At 47.4% G+C, this 21,357-nt stretch overlaps 1 protein-coding gene across 2 annotated transcripts in view; it reads left to right on the top strand.

The window, feature by feature from the left end:
- Nucleotides 1–21,357, top strand: part of ABCA12 (ATP binding cassette subfamily A member 12) — a 104,078-nt gene that overhangs the window by 75,517 nt on the left and 7,204 nt on the right. For both annotated transcript variants that reach the window (XM_039554693.1, XM_019290951.3), the window contains exons 31-46: nucleotides 495–691; nucleotides 1,307–1,467; nucleotides 2,240–2,464; nucleotides 3,252–3,390; nucleotides 4,688–4,940; nucleotides 6,064–6,150; nucleotides 6,957–7,050; nucleotides 8,559–8,686; nucleotides 9,562–9,649; nucleotides 10,107–10,212; nucleotides 13,612–13,666; nucleotides 14,357–14,534; nucleotides 16,414–16,529; nucleotides 17,305–17,464; nucleotides 18,738–19,006; nucleotides 19,607–19,817. In XM_039554693.1, coding sequence (XP_039410627.1) covers nucleotides 495–691; nucleotides 1,307–1,467; nucleotides 2,240–2,464; nucleotides 3,252–3,390; nucleotides 4,688–4,940; nucleotides 6,064–6,150; nucleotides 6,957–7,050; nucleotides 8,559–8,686; nucleotides 9,562–9,649; nucleotides 10,107–10,212; nucleotides 13,612–13,666; nucleotides 14,357–14,534; nucleotides 16,414–16,529; nucleotides 17,305–17,464; nucleotides 18,738–19,006; nucleotides 19,607–19,817 — 2,467 coding nt within the window. The remainder of the gene's footprint in view (nucleotides 1–494; nucleotides 692–1,306; nucleotides 1,468–2,239; nucleotides 2,465–3,251; nucleotides 3,391–4,687; nucleotides 4,941–6,063; nucleotides 6,151–6,956; nucleotides 7,051–8,558; nucleotides 8,687–9,561; nucleotides 9,650–10,106; nucleotides 10,213–13,611; nucleotides 13,667–14,356; nucleotides 14,535–16,413; nucleotides 16,530–17,304; nucleotides 17,465–18,737; nucleotides 19,007–19,606; nucleotides 19,818–21,357) is intronic.

Raw genomic sequence — 21,357 nt, 5'->3', positions numbered from 1 at the left:
AGGAATATATTGATACCTATGGCTGTAAGAAAACAATATCTCTTCTCCAGGGGGTTTACAAGCTGCTGTGGCAATTATTTGGAGATGAATTTATAGGCCTAAGGGTCTACTCCTTGCTGCTTTACAGTTTTCCCCGGAAAGAGATTTAATCAACCAGTCAGAAAGATGATGTTGGCTTTATTGGTTTTGCAGAAAAATGAAGCAGCCAGAACATCCCAGGGAGTTTGGATCTTGGTGTCTCAGTTGATGGGGTTGAGCCTTTAACCTTGACTTGTCAGATGAAAGCTTTGGAAACATCCTCAAAAATGTTTTAAATTAAAATCCCGATGACTGAGCTGCAGGGTGACTCTACAGTGTGACCACTCAGCAGAGCAGTCCATACTTGAGCAGTTTTTCATTTGCAGTTACAGTTTTTCTGGGTATTTTCAGATTCCCTGCTTGGAAAAGATGCCTGAAGGACAACTTTTGGGAGTTGTTTTCCCTCTGTTTTCCAGGACTTTGAAGGAGACTGGGCTGTACAGCCATCGTCACAAGCTGGCTGGCACCCTCTCCGGAGGGATGAAGAGGAAGTTGTCCATAGCTATTGCTCTCCTGGGGGGATCCAGGGTGGTGATTCTGGATGAACCAACCACGGGGGTGGATCCGTGCTCCCGGAGGAGTATTTGGGAAATTATCTCCAAGAATAAGAAAGGTACTGTGATGAGAGGAGATGTTGCCCAGAGGCAAAGGTAATTCGTGTCACTTTTGCAAAGATGGTACCAGTGGCTTTGAACTGTGGGTTTCGGAGGCCACTGAGAAAAAATTGTGGGAGCCTGGGATTTTGCAGGTCCAGAGGGTGCATCCTGGTTGGTTCCTGTAAATTCACAGTGCCATTTGAAAAATAACTTTACCATAGTACACAGCTGTTTACAATATTGTAAAATTCATCTCTCTTGTTGCCTTTCATCCAATTTCACTAATAATTACCAAAAAATGCAGTCGATTTTCACCTGATACTCTGTGTCCTCTCATTCAGCAAGGCTTTCACCTGTCTCACTGTTGAGATAAGGACAGATCTGACCAGAATGTGATAAAGAAAATTGTCATAAACATTCATTGTGTTGGTTTAACGATGTGGACTTACTTGCCATGGACTGACCCAGAACAAGGGGAAGCTCTGGAACCCCTGCAATTGTATTGATGATATCATTGTGTGGGGAAATAGAGGAAGAAGTTTTTGAGAAAGGAAAGAAAAGAACCCAAATCCTTCTAAAATCCAGTTTTGCCATAAAACCACGTGTTCATTCTGTGTGACTGTGTTTTCCAGGCAGAACCATCATTCTCTCCACACATCACCTGGACGAAGCAGAAGTTCTGAGCGACCGGATCGCCTTCCTAGAGCATGGAGGGCTCAAGTGTTGTGGCTCACCCTTCTACCTCAAGGAAACCTTTGGGGATGGCTACCACCTGACACTCACAAAAAAGAAGGTTTGTGTCTGAGCTGGTCCTAGAGCTCCTGGCAGCTCTGTGTCCGAGGGAGTCATCAAGGCTGGTTGAGGGATGTATTGGCCGGAGCTGAGTGACCTCCATGGCCTTCTGAAAACAGGAATGTCAGTGCTCTGCTTTGTGGAAAAAGAACAGGGTTTCCTTGAAGGGTTAAGGCAAGGCTGGATGCAGAGTGTGAACTCTGGAGTTCAGAGGAATAAAGCAGGTGGAAGGAGCTCATCCATGGTATCTGGCCTGAGGCAAAGTGTTCTGCTTGCAAGGAGTGGGGAACTCTGCCCTTGATAGCATTTATTGCAGTGCTGTTGGTAGTCCCAGCACACAGATCCCATGAGAGATCAGCCTCTCTTCCAGAGTGCTGGCACTGGAGACAGAGAAAATGAAAAAAGACCCATGAGCAAGCCCCGTTTTTTTATGGGAAAAAGAGTGAGTTTGTGCTGGCAGCCAAGTTCATCTCTCTGGTGGACAGGCTTTTTCTCTGTTGTACTACAAACTTCAAGCTAGGGCAAAGTGGTTGATTCAGCCCAACCTGGTGAGGTTTTGGATGGACCAAGATGGGACAGTGTCACATGTTCCTTTTTCAAGGGTCAGAAACACAGTTTCACCTGCTTTTGATGTCTACACTGACATGTTGGATAGCTGGACTGAGATCACTTATCATTTATACTCTGGGACAGGATTTGGGCTACGTCCTGCAGAAGGAAGGTTGACCTCACAACCTTTTCAGTGACCACAGAGTGTTTTGTTCCTTTTTCAGAACATGATAGAGGAATGTGACACCACAGCAGTGACTTCCTTGATCCAGTCCTATCTCCCAGAGGCTTATCTCAAGGAGGATATTGGTGGAGAGCTCGTGTATGTCCTTCCCCCCTTCAAGTCGACAGTGTCTGGGGCCTACCAGGCCCTTCTCAGAGCCCTGGACACCAGCCTGAATGATCTCCACCTGGGTTGCTACGGGATTTCCAACACAACTGTGGAAGAGGTATGAGCTGCTGGATTTACTGAAATACCACAGAGATTATTTTCACAGCACTGTGTGGCTCTGCTCTCTGGGCATGTTAGGAATTATGTGAGGGTTTCAGGCAGGGAAGAAGGGCTTGCAGTTAGGTACACACAAATGTGTAGATGTATCCAGAAATCTGTACATATACTAATGCACAGTCTCACCTTGCTGACAGCCTTTTGATGTTTTACCCAGAAAATGAGGCACTGGAGACAGACTAAGGAGAGAATAACACAGGCACCTTTCTGCCCAAGGGAAATCTCTGGTCAAAGAAACACATTTAATTGCATCAGAAGTAAAAAGTAAATGATGAGCAGTGATGACGCTTGTCTTGCAGAAAGGAGGGAGGGAGGTTGTTACCTTCCTGCTCAGAATTTCTTGCTTTCTTTTAAGGTGCTTTCCTAAGGCAGCAAGAATAAGTTGTACATCGTGTCTCACGTGCAGCTTGGGTGCCATGGCTGCACACTCCCAGCAATGGAGGCAGTGGGATTGTCAGGAGCTAGAGGGTGAATATCCCAAGGAAACAGGTTTGAGTTTCCACTGCTGCAGCAGAACAGAGACAGGAGGTGACAGGGAGCTGGGCAACAATTTTATACTGAAAAAAAAGTGAATTTCTCTCACGGAGCACAAAGGGAATAGAAAGAGGATTATAGTGCATAAGTGCTGCACCAACTACAGCTACAAAGCAGGAGAGTGGATTCTGGTAATTGTTTTGGTAAATGGAGTCATTTGGACAAATTTTCCCCCATATTTTCTTGCTCCATAGGTGTTCCTCAATCTGACAAAAGAGCTAGTGAAGGACCAGCAAGAAGATGCTGCACTGCCCCATCAGCTGCCTGGAGTCAGTGGTCACACTGGTGGTGACGAAATGTCTCTGAGCACAGACACCTTCACAGAAAGAGACGGTACAGGGTTTATTCCAGATTTACTGCAGATGCAAATGCTGACAGATGGACTGATTTGAGTTCCCCATCTTCTTTCTTTGTTGAAAACCACATTTCACCCAGCCAGGAATCACAAACCCTATAAATCACTGGAAATCATCGGTCCTTTAGAGCCCCTGGTTTGGAATAGTCTGAATCACAGGATAAATTGCTAAAGGGGTTTTGTTTGCATCTGCCTTCCTTTAAATTGATCCAGGTTTTAATCTAATCAAATACAGCGTGTGGGTGAAAGAGTAAGTGTGTACTCTGAAAGTAATTGCTGTAATAGATGCACAGGATTATTTCTCCATAACTACTAGAATTGGAAAGAAACTTTCCAATCCCTTAGTGTGTTGGAAAAGCAGCACAGCTCTGAGCTGGGTCTTCCTTGCTGCTTTTTGCTGTGCCCCAGACATTGCAGTTTGGCAAAGGAGCCCAAGCAACCAGATGGTGGGGTAAATTCTCATTCAGAAGAGAACCAAGCTACACCACTATCCCTGAGGGTCAGAGACCTGCCAAAGGTGGCCCAACCCAGAAATGAGAAGTGCCTGGCTGCAATGCTTTCTTGGGTTAGAAACATTGCTTTGTACTTGCAAACATACTGTTTATAGTTAGGGAGGCATCCCAGGGACAACAGAGAGGTATTTTTGTACTTCTCAAAGCTGACCTGAACTGTAAATGTTACTGTAAACAGTCACTCATGTAGAGAAGTGTTTTATTTCATCCTTAAAAAAAGGCTGAAAAGGATTTGCTTCATGGTGTATTATATGGGTTAATATTTCATAAAGAAGCATAGGTGGCACAGGATTTGGCTCTGCTTTTAGTATACCACAAAATCTGTCCATGCAAGAGGTCCAGTGGCTTCTGCTTGTTTCCTTATTTTTTTATTTATTTGTCTGAGGACCTGATTTTTAAATTATGAAAGATTTCAGCTTGCAAATCTAAAAGAAAAATATGTTTCCTCTGTAGGCTGCAGCTGGGTAGGTAGGATGTAGATAACTTACTTCATCTGGAAGCCTGTGTTCCTCTTGCAAGGTCTCACACTGAAAGTCCCTACACATACACATTTGAAATTTAACAGAAGAAACTGGTGTTACATGAGCCGATGGCTGGAGTCCTGTCCCACGCCCCATCCTGTGTTTGTTCCACCTTAGTAGTCTTGATTTGCCATCTATAAAGGTGTGCAGGAAGTGAAATAACCTCCCAGAGTGCTCTAACCATGGCTTGCCTTCATGGCACAAATGCTGAGCCATGACCAAATGCCGTCCTTTGTGCCCAGACCAGCTCCTGATCAGGTCCAAGAGCCTGCGGGGTTTGCCGCTGCTGCTGAAGAAAACCTCAGCCCTGTTCATCAAGAGGTCCCACCACACCCGCCGGGACGTCCGCGGCTTCATCGCCCAGGTCATCCTCCCTGTGCTCTTCGTGATGGCTGCCATGGGCCTGGGGACACTGAGGACCAAGGAGACCGAGTACCCCGAGCTGCTGCTGTCCCCCTCGCTGTATGGCACAGCCGACCAGGCAGACTTCTTTGGGTGAGAGCTGCTCCTTGGGACCCTGACTCCCCTTGGTACAGAACGAGCCCATTCAGGATCATTTCTGAGCACAGCCAGTGTCCTACACATAGGACACGTAGTTATGTTGTGCAGACAACACAGAGAAACCCTGTTCCTAAGGGATCTCTGAGGAGATGGCTTGGCTCAGACCACAAAGCCTCAGAAAAACAACGTCTCAGTTAGATTTAACTATGAAGTGTGTGAGGAATACTCTTGGTGTTTCCCATTGGAGCCCTCCAGCCCTGTAACAGCCATAGGGATTTTCTTAATGTATACATATATACTCCTCCCCCAGTGTGAAATGAGGTAGCTACGTGTGTTACCTCCAACATTACAACTCTGAGATCAAATTCTGTCCATCTTGTGAGCATTGCCCAGCTCTCTGTCAGTGCAGGATGTGCTTTCCTGGCCAGACCCTGCTGGTCCAAGGCACACAGGCAATTGGGGCTTTTCCAGTGTGATTAGGGTGTCTGAATTATTTCATTCTCCTTAAAAATCCTGTTACCAAAAGGATTATGATTTGTATCACTCGGTTTTCATGTTGTGAGCCTCTTTCTTTCTCCAGTGATTCTCAGCTCTAAAGCCATCTGCTCTAGGTGTTCTTCCCAGGATTCCTGATGCCTTTCCGTTTCAGTCCTGCTAGATGAGGGAATGAGCCAGAGCTGCATGTCCAAGTCCTCTGTTCCTAATGTTCCCTGCTTCTCCTGGTAGATCGTTGCTGGAGAGCTGGGGCAGAACCAAGGACAATCTTTCTGAATAGTCAAGACCAAGTGGATGTCACAGATGAGAGAGTTGATTGAGACAGGGCTGCAAGCAGTGCCTGAAAATCGCAGTAGATTTGTTTTCCTCAGAAAGAGAATCTTGACTGTCCAAAAGTATCTAAAGGCAGCAAATCCCTGGAGTAGCTGAGGTTATGAGGACTCCTTTTAAACCTGTGGGACTGTCCTCATGTACTGCGTGTCCTTCGGTGCTGCTTCCACAAATACTCAATTATTTAACATTTTAAATCCTGTTTGATTCAAACACAGTTTTCCTCCTCACAGTGGTAGTGGAAGTTCTTTGAACCGTTTCCTGTTTTCTGTTTTTCTTTGTTCATTCTTAGGAATTTTAATGAAAGCACAGCTGCTTTAGTTGCTTCGATGCTGGCTTTCCCTGGGACGGATAACACGTGCATGAACGAAAGCAATTCGTAAGTAGTTCTTGGGGTTTTTTCCACTTAAGCTCCAAACCTGCAGGAGAACTGGCATGACACTATTAGCCATTAGACCTTAATAACCATCTTTGATCATCTGCAGAATTCTCATGCATTGGACTCCTGCATTATTAGCAGTGATAAGGAAGCAGCTTTGGTGGTGGCAGGATGCCAGGATGAAAACAAGCAATTCTCCTCTCTGGGAAGTGGTCCTTGCCACCCCAATAGTTCCAATTATAACGTGAGCCCTCACAGCAAGTTCTCAGCACAGCCTTTATTAGCTCTATCTAAAAGCTGTGCCATGAGGGCTGGTTTGTTTTGGGCTTTGCAGATAAATTCTCAGGGAATTGGTGGTAAAATCCTGGGCAGACTTGAATGCTCGTGCAGGCAAATATTTACCCTGAGTGTTTGCAGTGACTGCCCAGGCAATACATCCCATCACAGGAGTGCCCAGGGATTGCCACAACAATAGCCCTTATTTCTGGGCTGGTTTCAGATGCTTTTGGCCTATGAGTGCCAATTCCTCGCACTGTCTACTGGAGGAATGAAGTGGTGCCTGGATTCCATCTGATCAGCTGAGTGAATCCAGGCACAGGGAGCAGCAGGGAGGGCTCTGTGCCAGAGGGCATGGGAGGCAGTAGGAGGCTGGGGATTCCCTGAAGCACCCAGAGCTGACAAGAAGGTCTGCTTTCCTGCTGAAGCTGCTCAACTGCCAGCCTTGCTGTCATTAAACATGACAGCAATTAGCTTCGCTTGCACACCTGAGCACAGAGAGCCTCAGAGGAAAATGTGTTCCTTTTCAGGCAGTGTTTAACAGAGGACATGCTTGGCCAGTGGATTACCAGTGGAAACCAGAGAACCGAGTATTCTGCCTGCAACTGCACAGATGGCATCCAGGTAACTTGGATAAACCCAAAAGTGAGCAGGCTTGGGGGATAACTGAGGGCCTTGTTTGTTGGGAGTGGTTTTATGGGCTGGCATGATGCTAACTCAGTGTTCCAAGTCCTCCTATCTCTTTTTGGCCTTGTTGAATTTGTACACTGGATAACCACTCTCTGCACCAGTTTGGGGATACGAAAGGAAACAGCATCCTCAGAAGATTCACACTCTAATATCCCTGCCTTGCTCCCCATGGTAGGAATAGGTTTAATGGTGGTTTTGAGGGTTGTATGATTGTCCCTTTTGGCAGAGGTGAGCATGTGTTCAAGAGGAAGATTTCATTTTATACAAGCACTGTCACTATATAAAAGCACAGCTATTTTTGCTGCTTGCACTTCAGAATTCGACTTTATGCAAAGTCTAGAACTGTTCCTTGTTCTAAATATTAATGATTAACAATATTAATTATTTGCATTACAGTGGTACCTACAGACCCAGATGTGGGCACTGCTTAGTGTCTTTGCATGCACACAGGGAAAAGGCAGATTCTGCCCCAAGGGTGTTAGAGTTTTACTGTTCAGTTTGGGGTTGAGCTCTCCTCCCTCCAGTGCTGTTCACCTGTCCTCCGCTTTTTTCCATAGCAAATAAACTCATGGCACAATGTGATGCCATTTTAACATAACAGATGTACTTAGTTGAATGTTTCTAGTCATTCTTTAACATGCAGCTATTTTGTGCAATTTTCTGGACATACACTTAATTTCACATCATTGAAAGCATTGGCATAATTTCTCTAGTAAGTTGGGATAATGTTCAAAGCTGATTCTCACCTCTAGCAGGCACAGGCAGGTGTTCCTCAGCATGGAAGAAGCTATTTTGTGTATTCAGATGAACAGATCCACAGTGGGGGAGTCCAGGGCTTTTGTTATGGATGAGCTGAAGGAAGCAGCCAACATGCTGTCTGGGAGGACACTTCAACCTCATGGAACAGTGATGTGACTTTGGCCCTCAGCATGTTAAATTATATATTCAGGACTGATTCAAAGTTTCTCTGAAGCCCAGGAAAACATTTGCAGTGACTGACAGTAAAGCAGAAATGTAAGAGTGTAGCTGCTGTGAAATGGAAGATGAGAGTTTGAGGCCACCACAGAGTTTTCTGCTCTGTGAGTTGTTTTGCCCTCTGCAGTTGTCAGTGCAGTCACTCTGCTAAGTAGGATCAGCCTTAATTCAGCCAAAATCTTCCTCTGTAGCATGAAGCACGTTTCAAGGTCCCACTGATGCCAGTAGAGCCGAAGGGTGGGTTTAAGCAGAGGTTGTTTTTAAGCACCTCCCAGGATGTGTTGGGGACAGTGTGCAGGGACGTGTGCTGTGGTGTCCCTGCACCCTGGCTTGGGAAGGAGCAGCCTCTGCAGGAATGAAGCTCAGGACCAGAATGCTGTCATTGCCTGCTCTCAATCTTGTCCTGATGTGGTAGTTTCTAGTTAAAACACAAACACTAAAGTTTTTCTTCGTTTGTCTCCCCTCAGACATGTCCACAGACAAACTATACACCCCCTCACAGAATGACCTTCTCCACAAGGACACTTTACAACCTGACAGGGCACAATGTGGAGACCTACATCCTGGCAACCACCAAAGACTTCCTGCAGAAACGGTACGGCACAAACTCGCCTCCCTCTCCTCTGAATGGCACTGGGAGCAGGACATCCTACACCTGTCACATCCCCTCTGCCTGAAGAGGTGGCAGTGCCATAGGGGTTTAGGACCTGGTGAAAGGAGCTGAAGTGTCCTGCAATCATGGATAAAAGATAAAGGCTCGTGCAAGTGCTCTGCTTGATCATAGCAGAGATAGCCTGGGGATAATGTGTCAATCATCTGGCATGTTGGGGCTGGATCTGTAGACAAGCCTTTGTCTGACTCAGAAGTCTTGAAAAAGAGGAAAATCTGACACAGCCTGTCATGAAGTAAACCCTGGGGAGAGATTTTCCTCCAGGTTTGATTCTCTGAAGAGTCTCAGCGTGTGCTTCACTTGAAGGAGCGCATCCATTCCAGTGAGAGCAGAGTCTGAGCATTTTCTTGTGCCACGGGGCTCTCAGAGCTGTTGGTGGGTCTGGGCTCTGCCAGGCAGCTGCACAGCAAGGCTTGGGGCAGAGGTAGCCTGCCCCTAAGGCTGGCAGGAAATGTGTTCATCTGCCACTGATGAACTGAACTGCTCATCTCCTGGGTCAGAAGCAGCATCTCACCCCTGAGTGGCAGGCACACAGCTCAGGAGTCCACACGGCTCCAGGATCTTGCTCAAAAGGAGGTTTTCGGCACAGTTTTGTGACAGTGTTGTCAAGCTTCTGTTTCTCTTTTTTCCCCCCAAACAGCCACCTGCAGCAGTAGTGGCTTGGCCCCACACTGGGATAAGCTCTCTGAAGTCAGGCTGGAATTGCCTGGTGTGGCAGTGGCACATTGGCGTGGCCCATGCAAGGGAATCAGAGCTTTGGGATGAGGGTAGCAATGCATTTCCCTCTGGTTTTCACTCAGGTATGGTGGCTGGAGCTTCGGGCTGCCTTTGACAGCAGATCTGCAGTTTGACATCAGGCCAGTGCCCCCCAACAGAACACTGACTAAGGTAACCAACCTCCACCTGCTCATCCTGGCATGGGAAGTGTGGGACTCGGGAGAAGCCATGTTGAGTTCATGGATATTCCAGAAAAGAAAGCAAAACCCCCTGAAATCTGCAGCTTGGCATGACAGAGATGACTTGCAGTTCATTTCCATTTCTCTCTCCATTCTTCTTTATTGGTCTCACTTCTCTTGCTAGCAGGAGGCAGTTTTTCTGCTGTCATAATTTTATTATACAGAGGTGAAAAGATCAATTAGTAGCACCTTTATCTCATGAGGGAATGTATGTACCATAATGAGGGCTGGCTGGTGCATTCTGATATGCCCGTTTCTCTGGTTCTGCTCTGTGAAAATGTTGTAAAGCACCAGAGCTGAAATCTGAGGTAGTTTGCACAAGTGAAGCAGGACAAACCAACACGTCAATAACAACTCCCAAATTGTTTCAATTTCTCAATTGTGTGCAGGTGTGGTACAATCCTGAGGGTTATCACAGCCTCCCAGCCTATCTCAACAGCTTGAACAACTTCATTCTTCGAGCCAACTTGCCAAAAAATGAGACTTCCAGATATGGTAAGTGTCCCTTTACATAAGCAGATAACTTCTCCCCTTTGGAGGGATATCCTGGTTCTGCTGAAATCAATGACAACACTTATCTTGACTTCAATGAGGCCATTTCTTTATTCGCTGTTCTGCAGTTCCTTTCAAAACAGAATTGAAAAGCACGAATAAATCACCAAGTTCATTAGTCTTAGTCAGAGGCTCAGGGGAGCTGGACAGAGAGGACCCCAGCTCCTACATAAAACGCTTCATCCAGGAAATGCCAGCAGTTGGTGTTTGATTTATTGCCTCTCATGTGGCACAGGAAGAGCTGTCTCTTGATAGGTGCCCATTAGTTATGCAGGGAAGAGCTCCTCTAGGTCATCTCCGGGAGTGGGTTAGATTAGGAAATTTTAATGTCACCCTTCTGCTGAGAGCAGCCGGGGTGTGTGGGCATGAGTGTGTCTGGGTTTGAGTGAGAGTGGGGAGAGTGAGATTAATAAGAAACACAATTTTCAGCTGTATTTTCCCTCTGACACATGACATACACAGATCCAAGGAGTGCTGATGGCCCATTTGGGGTCCTCATAGCTTCTCCTTGATAACGCAGTGACCCAAATTCCTGCTGGTAAACCAGGGCACCCTGCCTTTCCCTTGGCAGTTTAGCCTCTTTCGAAGTGCAGTGTGGGCACAAACCTGTCTGTATGTGTGTCTGTCTCCAGAGAGGGCCAGGGTGCGGAGAGAGATTGATCCTGAGAAATCTTATACAGGGATTTTTGGGCTGTGCTCTGCCAAGAGCAGCAATTGTGTGCAGAAACGCCCTCCTGATTGACTTCCTTGGACAAGCGGTGCCCTTCCAGCCATGTCCTGGTCAGGCCTAGCCCTGCTCACCTCAGAGGGCTGCTGCCCTTGGTGACACAGGGACAGGTGGCAGTGTCTCTTGGCTCATAGGACATGTCTGAATTGAGCTGTAATGGAACCAGGCATGTGACCTGAAGCTTTGAGTGTGACACCCTGAATTCAAGCAGCAGCAGATGCTGATGACAAGTGGCCCCGGTGTGTCTCTTCCTGCCTCACACCACTGCATCAAGACTCCCCTCCCAGCCAGCTCAGGTCACAGAGAGTCACACCAGAGCCTTGTCCTGGCCACCCCCTCAAACAGGCCCTGGCTGTCCCCTCTGGGGTTTGCAGTGTGCCCTCAGCTCACACATCACAGAGCTGCAGCCCGGCTGCCGAGATAAGAGACCCCAGCCAGGCACTTCCAGCAGCAGGAACATCCCAGAGCAGCTGAATTATTCAGCAGTGAAGCTCCTTGCTCTGTCTCTGTATTCCCAACACATGCTGTAGCAAGAGCAAAGGCAGGAAGTTCGTGTGAACAGCCAGAAAGTTTTCACAGGGAAAGTTTTATACCAGCAAAACAGCAATTTTCAGAGGGAAAGAATAGCAGCAGTTTTTGTTCTGTCTGTCCCCCTGCTTATGTGTTTTTGGAAAGAAATGCTTAGTAGTAAATGACCAGACAGATAATTCTCTCCTTCCCACTAATCATCCAAGCCAGAGAAGGGGAGAAATTGAATGAATGGATGAGGCTGGTTCCCCTGAGGCAGAGTAAATCCAGTCTGAAATACAACTGAAGGGACGTTCCGTGGGATGTGCTCCCAGCAGCTCAATCGAGTTGTTGCTGTGACAAATAAATGACGGTTTAAAAACCATTGAAGTGGCCAGATAAAAGTGTGTTGTCACTTCAGCAGTCAGAAAGAGGTGCCAGTTCTGCTTTAGAGGTTTGACTTAGGGTATATTTTGAAAAAAATACATAAAAAGCTTTTTACCCTGCCACTAAGCAAGTCATAATAGCTTTTGACTTATGTATATTGTGCTTTTTCTTCTCTTAATCCCAGCTAACAAAAAAGGAAAAAGCATTGAAATGGAAATTTTGACTTCTAGCCTAAGCTCCAGTAAAGGAAAATGGCTTTATAGTGAAGTATTAACAGATTAGACAGTCGGTATCTTTCTTTCTCTCTCTCCCTTTTGGAGAAGGGAAACATTTCCTGGCTGTTTGTATGGCTTTATCAGCAGTCCAAGATTTTAATCCCATTTCTCTCACTGATGACAAGACTGAGGTTTGGTTGGGTTTTTTTTCTCCAAAATTAATTTCCATTGAAATCCTTCCTGAAATCCTAGCATTTGGTCAGCTAAACCCACAGGCTCCTCCCTTCTGATTCCCCTGTCAGAGTGCCCATTCTTAGGGAAAATTACTCAGAATAGTTCTTCATCACATCATTCCTAAAATCTGGCACCTGGCTATGAGGAGTTTAAATTTCAGAGGTGGCATGTTCTAGAAAATCTCTGCATTTAACGGCAGCTGGAGGTCCCCCAGCACTCCCTGAGGCATTTACTGAGGTGTCAGAATATGAATTGGGAACCTCATTTTTAGGCACATAAACATGGGAACCCTTTCTCAGGCGCTGGAGTCTTAGAGACTGGGCTGTCATCCTGGGGGGGCCAAGGCAGAGACCTGCCCTGGAGGTTGGAACTGGCCCCCCGTGTTCTTCCTTTTGCTTTTGTGGGCACAGATTGCCTCCAGACATGGCAAAAGCACTGTGGTGAACAATACCAGTGTATATTGGGCTAGGTGTTCTCCTTGCAAAAGAAGTACTTAAACCACATGTGAAGATACCTGCTCATGAGCAGGGAGTTTCTCTGCTGCAGTTTGGGCCTGATACAAACCCATTTTTTAATGGATTTTTTTTGAAAACATCGCAGGGGACGTACCAGTGTGGCAATTAGATTTTTGCTAGTAACTTTGAACAAAATACTCTCTTTTTTTGGTTTTTTTTTTATAGTTTCTTAAGACAGAATAGTTCAGCATTAATTCACTGCCACTCTGGGGGCAGAAGTGTCTGTAGCTTACCTGGGTTTCTGCTCTCACCTCCACAGATCCCTTATGGAGAAAGACATCTATCACAGGCAGGTAGCAGTTGCGGAGAAGGGCAGCAGGGAAAGACTTGTTCCTGGTGATAAAAGAACAAATGGAATGAGGTGGGATCATCAGACAGCAGCTTTGAAACAGAACATATTCATCAGTTTTGAAGGTGTCAGTGCTGAGGAATCTGAGCTGGAATACACAGGCCCACAGGCACGTGCCTGATGTGAGGTGTGGGAAGGGAATGGTGCTGTCAGCCAGACAGATGTAGGAACAAGGCCTACGGTTTGAATTTCAGATCTGCTGTGCAGCCAAGTGAAGTCACAGGAAAAATGAGGATGCTCAAAATTCTGCCCAAGATCGCACAGAGATGACAGAGCAGAAACACACTTCTCATCTGCTTTTCTGCTCTTCTCTCTCAGTTTTCTATATTATTGTCAATATCAGGAGCTGGTGAAGAAAGCTTTAATTTGGACACATTTTCAATTTTTTTTTTTTTCTTTTCCCTGTAGGTATTTCCTTATCAGCTCACCCATATCCTGGAGGACAGAGTCAAGAACAAGTAATGTAAGAGGATTCCTCTGACTGATGCCTGAATTTTTTAGCTTTAAAAGGAGCAAGGCAGCTTCTTGGAAACCATAAACCAGTCTAAATTACTGGATATCTTTCTCTAAGTGATGAAACTGTTCTCACTTGTCTTTGTTCCCTCTATGCATGAATAGGGTCCTGCTTGCCACCAGAGCTGGGGATTCCTGTGAGGGTTTTTTTGCAGGATCCCTTGGAGATCTGGAGGTCACAGTTACAGCCTCACACATTAGTGTGCTTGGGCATAAAAAATAATAATAATAATAATAATGACATCATTTTCCTTTTGGCCCTTCCACTCCATGCCGGGGTCCAGCACTACAGCTCAGTGCTGTGAGTCCCTTTTGCTGGGCATCACTGCCATCAGCAAAGGCAGCAAAGAAAGGAAGAAATCCTCCTCTGTGAGGGTGGTGAGGCCATCCCTGGAAGTGTCCAAGGCCAGGCTGGATGAGGCTTGGAGCAGCTTGGGATAGTGGAAGATGTCTGTGCTCATGGCAGGGGGTGGAAGGGGATGGGCTTTGAGGTCCCTTCCAGCCTCAAACCATTTCAGGATTATAAAGATGCTGGCCCAGAATCAGGACCTTGTTGCTTCTAAGCTCTGACTAATCCTCCCAGTGAGGGAAATCTGCCACTCCCACTCACCAAATGCATCTTTCTCCCCTTTTCTCCCAGGCTCAACAGCTTACTGGACATCATAGTGTCAATGTCTGTTTTGGTTGGCTACTCCATCACCACAGCCAGCTTTGTGCTCTACATGGTCAAGGAGCACCAAACCAAAGCCAAGCAGCTGCAGCACATTTCAGGCATTGGGATGACAACCTACTGGGTGACCAACTTCGTTTATGATCTGGTAAATAATTCACATTCCTAAATGCACCAGGAGGAGCATCACACAGCACGGGGGGAAAAGACATTCTTTATTTAGAGTTGGTTGCCTAGACTTCTTATTGCTATCAAGAGTGTTCTGTAGTAATTGTTCTCCAAGGCATTGGGGACGATTAAACGTGAACTGCAACACTGGATTCTGCTAAGCAAAGGCATTCCTGCTCTCTGGAGTGTATGCAAAGCACCCGGCACATTTATATGGGAGCAGGCTGCAGCTTGATTTCCATTCCAGCAGCCAGCTGCTCCTCTGACAGCTTGCAGGGCTGGATCTGCTGTCACCCAGGCTCCACAAATCTGGGGTGAGGCTTCGGGGCTCAAGGCTACAGCCAGTTTGGGAACCCTGGCTGGGACAGCAGCAGCCATCCCACAGCTGACACAACCCTGCTGGGCAAAACCCCATCACTGGCTTGAATGCTGTCTGTAAGATTCTATGTTCTAAAGTTTTTAAGCCAAGGAAAGCTACAAATGCAGCCCTGCAGGACCTGAGCAGGTTCCTTTTCACAGTGCTGTATAGATGTACCTTGTTGAGCTCCCAGCACTGTGCTGCATTCCCTGGCATGGGCATGTCCTTGTTGCTCCTGAAGTTGTTTCCTCCTGGTGCAGAGGGTTAATGGAAATGGTTGTTGGAAAGCACTGCTGGGCCAAGAGGACAAATGTTTGCAGTGTCTGCAGGCTGAAGTGCTTTGTGTCTCCTGCATTCCCTGTGTGCAGGGTGTCAGACCCTCCCACAGGGAATGGGCAGTGCAGCCGAGCGCAGCTCCTGAGCCTGGCATTGCCAGCTGGGCTGCAGTACTGACCAGCTCCACCTATCCCACACATTTCTGTTGATGCAGATCTGCAAGAACCTAAAATCCCAGTGATTCTATCACTTCCTGGAAACAGGAAATCTTCATTTGGGTGACCAGTCCCCTTTGGTGCAGGGAGAACTAAGGGCTGAAATCCCATGGGGAATGTGAGCCAGAAGTGCCTGCCTGGAGGGGCTGATGTGGGCAGGCAGCAGCACAAGGATCCCCTGCCCTGCAGGAGGGCTGGAAGGGGTCCCAAGGCAGCAGCACAAGGATCCCCTGCCCTGCAGGAGGGCTGGAAGGGGTCCCAAGGCAGCAGCACAAGGATCCCCTGCCCTGCAGGAGGGCTGGAAGGGGTCCCAAGGCAGCAGCACAAGGATCCCCTGCCCTGCAGGAGGGCTGGAAGGGGTCCCAAGGCAGCATGGCCCCAGCCTGGCTCAGCAGTGCAGCCCTGAGCTGCAGCACAGCAGGGAGGGTGGAGCAGGCCTGTGCCTGCCTCCCTGATCCAGGCCCTCACTCCAGCACTGCCTATTTGTATCAGCCTGTGGAAAAATCCCCGGAGTCCTTGCACAGTCAGTATTCAGTAGGCTGAAACTAATCCAGAGCTCTCGGCAACTTGATATTTCTCAGTGAATCCCTGCCAGTAAATTCTGCTAAATCCCAGCGCTGGGGAAGAGAGGAGCTCTCCAGGCAGACGTTTGGTAGGTCTCTGGCTTGACTCAACACTATAAAGACTAGATTTACAGGGCACAATGAAGTGGTCTGACTGCAAGGCTAACAGAAAACCCAAAGGCATATTTTTCATTCACAACCTTTTTTTAAGGTACTTTCTGCCCACAGTCCTCAATGCTGAGGCTTTGCCTACTCAAAGAGGCTTTGTGGGAATTCATCTGCAAGCCTGGGGAGGATTGAAAGCCCACCTGTGTTTGGTTTCCCTTAGAAAAACCAAGCTGCATTTGTGGGACCAGATTCAGTCCTGGTGTTGGTGCTTCTGTATCGTTGCAGGAAGGTGTTTCAGAACTGTTGTCCTAGGAACATCTTTTTAATATCATTTTGCAGGTACTTTTTATGGTCCCTATTGGACTCTCAGTGGGAGTTATTTCCGCCTTCCAGATCCCAGCTTTCTGCAACAACAGTAACTTAGTGGCAGTGTTTCTTCTGCTGTTACTGTTCGGGTAAGTGTGGGGCTTAGTTATTTAAATATCACTGCTCAGGGTAAGGCACTGGATTTTGCAGGCTGCTGGAGACTGAGATCCAGGGGGGACATGTGGGCTTTTCTCTTCAACACGCACTCCACAAACACGGACTAAGTTGCTCCTTCCAGGGGCAGGGAGGTAAATCCCAAAGCTGGGGAAGAGAGCTGTTGTTGTGCCTGCTTTATTCAAAGCAAACACTACTTGAGGATATGGAAGTATTCAAGGTCCCAGCAACAGCTCTAGCTGTAAGCAAATGCTTCCTGACCTATTGCAAAGTTCAAGAGCATTTTAATATCAGAGAGCAAAATAAACAGCAGTAGCACAATTCAGGAAAACTTCAACAAACTCCCCCGGCTTTGAATCCTCCAGGCCCAGTCTCTTTGTTTTCAGGTGGGGTTCTGTGTTCAAAGTATGTATCATAAACCTTTTCTCCAAATTCTAACAGACACAAAGGCATTTTTCTTTTCTTTAAGCTCTGTAATGTGGAAATGTAGTTACATGCCAAAACAGAGCTGTTATGTTATGTTATGTTCCAACCCTGGAAGTGTTCAAAGCCAAGTTGGACAGGGCTTGGAGCAACCTGACCTAATGGAAGGTGTCCCTGTCCATGGCAGGGGGTGGAATGGGATGGGCTTTAAGCTCTCTTCCAGCCATACCATCCAACGATTCTGTGTTGTCTGATGTCTTCAGTGGTTTGTTTTCAAAGTAGCCCTTTGAGTTACCATGGTTTTCTCTGCACTGTTGGTATGTATAGATATGCATCATTTTCCTGGATGTACCTGCTGGCTGGATTTTTCAAGGAAACAGGGATGGCCTTCATTGTTTACGTCTGTGTTAACTTGTTCTTCGGCATCAACACCATTATCACTCACTCGGTTGTGTTCCTGCTCTCCCAGGAAAAGGCCACAGACCAGGTAGGAGCCCCACTAATACTGACCCTGTGGTGACACAGCAGGAGGCTTCTTGTGGGCTTGGTGGCTTTGATCAGGTCCATAGCAGCTGGACACAGTCACAGGATTTCACAGGGTTCCCTACAGACAGGACATGAGTCACGTATGGAGCTTGCTTGTCTGTAAATCTGCACCCCCAGCAAAGAAGGAAACAGTGGTGGCAGAGGGGAGAACATGAAAAGAGAGGGAGAAAACTGAGGACCCTCTTTATAACCACCCTGGTGATGGAAGATGAAGGGCAGGAGGTGGGTCGAGATGTTTGATAGAAAGTTGTTGATGCACACTTCAAACCACTGCTGAGTTCTCGCAGCACGAACTGTGGGGAGTGACAGCTGAATGTCACTGCCCTGAGTCTGACATGTGCTGCAGTAAGCCCAGCACCAGCTGTCTGTCATCCAGGTCTGTAATGCAGCCATCTTCTCCCTGCAAGGATGACAACCCAGAGACAGTGATGATTCCCTAAAGTAAAGCCTTCTCTTAAACTGAGATCTCCCTGGGAATGGCTGGGATTAAATGCACGCCTTACACTTAGATTTCTTTTTTTATGGAGGGCAATTACAATAGCTGGGTTGCATTTTTCTCTGTATCTGGACAGAGTTTGTTCAGCAGCCCCTTGGGTTTTAGGGATATGCAATTATGATCACCTTTCATCCCTCTGTGCCCCAGTGGCAGGGAGTCAGTTTCTTTCCATGCTAATTTAGTGCCTCTCCAGTTTGCTTTGTGCACTAATCCTTTCTTCTGCTAGAAATGCACCAGAGTTCTTTACTGTGAGACTGTGCACTGGGCTGTTCTGCTGTGAACTAGCTGGAAAAGCCCTTCCATGTCTAGAAAAGCCAAATCTTGTGTTTTATGGAGTTGTTTGTCCAAGGAGAAGAGACAGGACAGTGCTCCAGGGGAGCAGGCCGTGCTGGACAGATTTGGGGGGCACAGTGGCAGAACTCAGCTCTGGCACATGGGTAGGTTCTGGGTGCTGGAGCAGCATCCTGGGAGCAGCATCCTGGGAGCTGGCTGCTGTTTACTATGGGTGATCACAACCTCAGAGCTGCCTGTTGACTTTTATGACCTTGTGCCTGTGAAACGAGCTGTCTCCAGAGCTCTTTGCTCTCAATTTATCTCTGCTCTGAGACACAGGCAAATCCCAATGTAATTGTTACACTTCAGTCCCACAGTAAAACCTTTGAATTTATTCCGTGAATAAAAGTAGTGACTGACTGTGCTGCTCTTTGTTTTTTTCCAGGGTTTGCGTGATCTTGCTGAAAATTTAAGGCATGTGTTCCTTCTGTTCCCACAATTTTGCTTTGGCTATGGCTTGATCGAACTGTCACAGGATCAGGCACTGCTGGGCTTCTTAAAAGCCTATGGAGTGGATTACCCTGACAAAACCTTTGAGCTGGACAAGACCACGTCCAAGCTGTTGGCCATGTTCATCCAGGGCACCGTGTTCTTTGCCATTCGTCTCACAGTTCACGACAGGATGATTCAGAGAGTCTGGAACAACGTACTGGAGTAAGTAACATCTGGAGCCTCGCAGGGGAAGCAGCCCCAGCCACAGCTCCGTGGTTGCATTCCGGGCTCCTGCACCATCATTGTCAATTATGAAGCCCATCAATTTCCAGGACAATTTGTGAATATGGAGTGAGTTTTCTCTGGCAGGAGTCCCAGTAATTAGAGTATTAACTAACAGAGGTGTAGTTTATGGAGTCCCCTGGCAGTCGGTGCTGGCTGGGACTGCAGCCCGGGGCTCAGGGTTTGGTGGGCGGGTGCTCAGCTGTTGGTGGGGGGCAGTCATTCCACTGGCAACCTCTGTTTGGCTCTCCCCATCTCCTCTGCCCTGGCTGCACACAGAGAGGAGTGAGAACATTCCTGTCACCTGCGTTAGGAGCGTGTCCACAAGGCAGGACCTGCTCCAGCCCAGAATATTTGCTGAAAAAGAGGGAAAAACAATAGGCAGGAAGAGACCCCTGGGTGGAGCAGATACCAGGAGAGAATAGAAACTGTATATCTGAGTATTTTGTGCATGCCCTGGGGTCTCACAGAAGGCTCCCTGGGATCTATCCCAGCTGCTGGCTGTTGCTGGAGGGTAAGTCCCTCTCTGCCCTCCCCCAGGTTCCTGTTTGACAGAGTCCATGGCAAAGCCTCCCTTCTGCCACCCGCCACCACAGAGGACGGGGATGTCCAGGCAGAGAGGAGCCGGGTGGAGTCTGGCAAAGCTGACTTCGACGTGGTGCAGCTCCAGAACCTCACCAAGATCTACCACCTCCCTCACAAACGCATCACAGCAGTGAAAAATATCAGCCTTGGGATCCCTGCTGGGGAGGTGAGCCAGGGGAGAAGGCTGTGGGCACCTTCCAGTCTCATTGTCATCTTCTGTAGTGGTTTGTTCTGCTCTGGCCTCTTCCTTCCTTTGCTCCATTTATTCATTCTTGTGGTTACAGCAGTGGCAAGAGGCTCCTGGTAGATTTGGGACACCAACTGACAGTTTGAAGGCCCTAGAAAGAGGGAAGGTGGATGGGAATTGATGGAGCTGTATTCAGAGCAAAATGTCTGCGTGCTCTGTTTGTACAGTGCAGTCTTGGGGGGGGGGAGGGTCACTGGGGTTCACCAGGTGGTGAATGAAGACAGCAGAATGTGTCCAGCTGAAATTATTCACCTGAATTGCATGGGAGATGGTGAGTCAGGCTTATCTGCTTGTGTTTCCCATCAGGGGAAGACAAGTCACTTCAGCTGAAAACACATTTTCATGAATCAGGACCTAAAATTAACTCCAAAGAAAAAAACATTCTTTGGTCATGTCAGTGCAGTTGCCTCCCTGAGAAGTGAAAAGACAGGAGTAAACAGAGCACCTCTGAGATCCAGAGGAAACTGGATACCAGATTCTACCTCGTGCTGTGCACCTGACTTGTGGGGAAGCTTGGAATTAATCCTTGGCACCTGGTTTATTGTCATTGCCTGGATCCCACTGAGATGAAATGATGTAGGGTGCTGGGCAGGACAGCATCCTCATGTGGAGACTGGTGCTGGTCTTTATGGCAGAGGATTTTTTCTAAGCCAGCACTGGCATTGAGGTCTCTGACTTCTGGCAAAATTCACCCTGATGCTGGTGGGATTTAGGGCACCATTCCCCACCTGTCAGCAGAAGCTGTGGCCCTGATCTGCAGACTGTGCACAGATTCTGTCCCTGTATGGACCAAGGTGGGGAAGAGCCTTGGATTTCTGTGCATCTGCAGTGGGCCCAGCACAGGAGGACTCTCACGTCAGCTGATCTGTACTAATGAGAGCAAAATAACAATTTTAATTAAATAATAATATAAAATTATCAGCACAATGGTGATGGCTGATGCAACACACAACTGCCTATCTCCAACCTTAGCAATAAAATGTGGATTTTTACCATGAGATACTGGAACTGCACTACAGGGAGCCAGTTCTTCCTCTTATTAATGGAGTGCTTTAGTGACCTTATGGGACAAAAACCTTGTGTTGCATTAAGGCTTTACCAGTGCCAGCCCAAACCTCACTCAGCCCACTCCCATGAGCAGCTCTGTCCCTGCCAAGGGGAGGCTTTGCACAAATGAGCCGATGGGGATTTGGCCTGAGCTCCTGCAGGAATGTACCTCACAGTAAAAGGAATGACTCTACTGGAGGCACATCCTTGATTCTTCACCATATTAAACAAATGGTCCTAATATAAGCTGGAGTATATTGCACCATAAACAACCTCCATTATAACACTGGGATGTGCTGAGTTCCTCTGGCCATTCATCTTGCTCAAGGGGCTGGACAAAGCTGGGACAAGGTGCACTGAGCACCCATCTCAGAGGAATATTTCTGCATTACAAGTACAGCACTCTTTCATT

Source organism: Corvus cornix, chromosome 7 (assembly GCF_000738735.6).
Source record: "Corvus cornix cornix isolate S_Up_H32 chromosome 7, ASM73873v5, whole genome shotgun sequence".
Lineage (NCBI taxonomy): Eukaryota > Metazoa > Chordata > Aves > Passeriformes > Corvidae > Corvus > Corvus cornix.
Note: the sequence above shows the minus strand (reverse complement) of the source record. Positions and strands in the feature narration are given on the sequence as shown.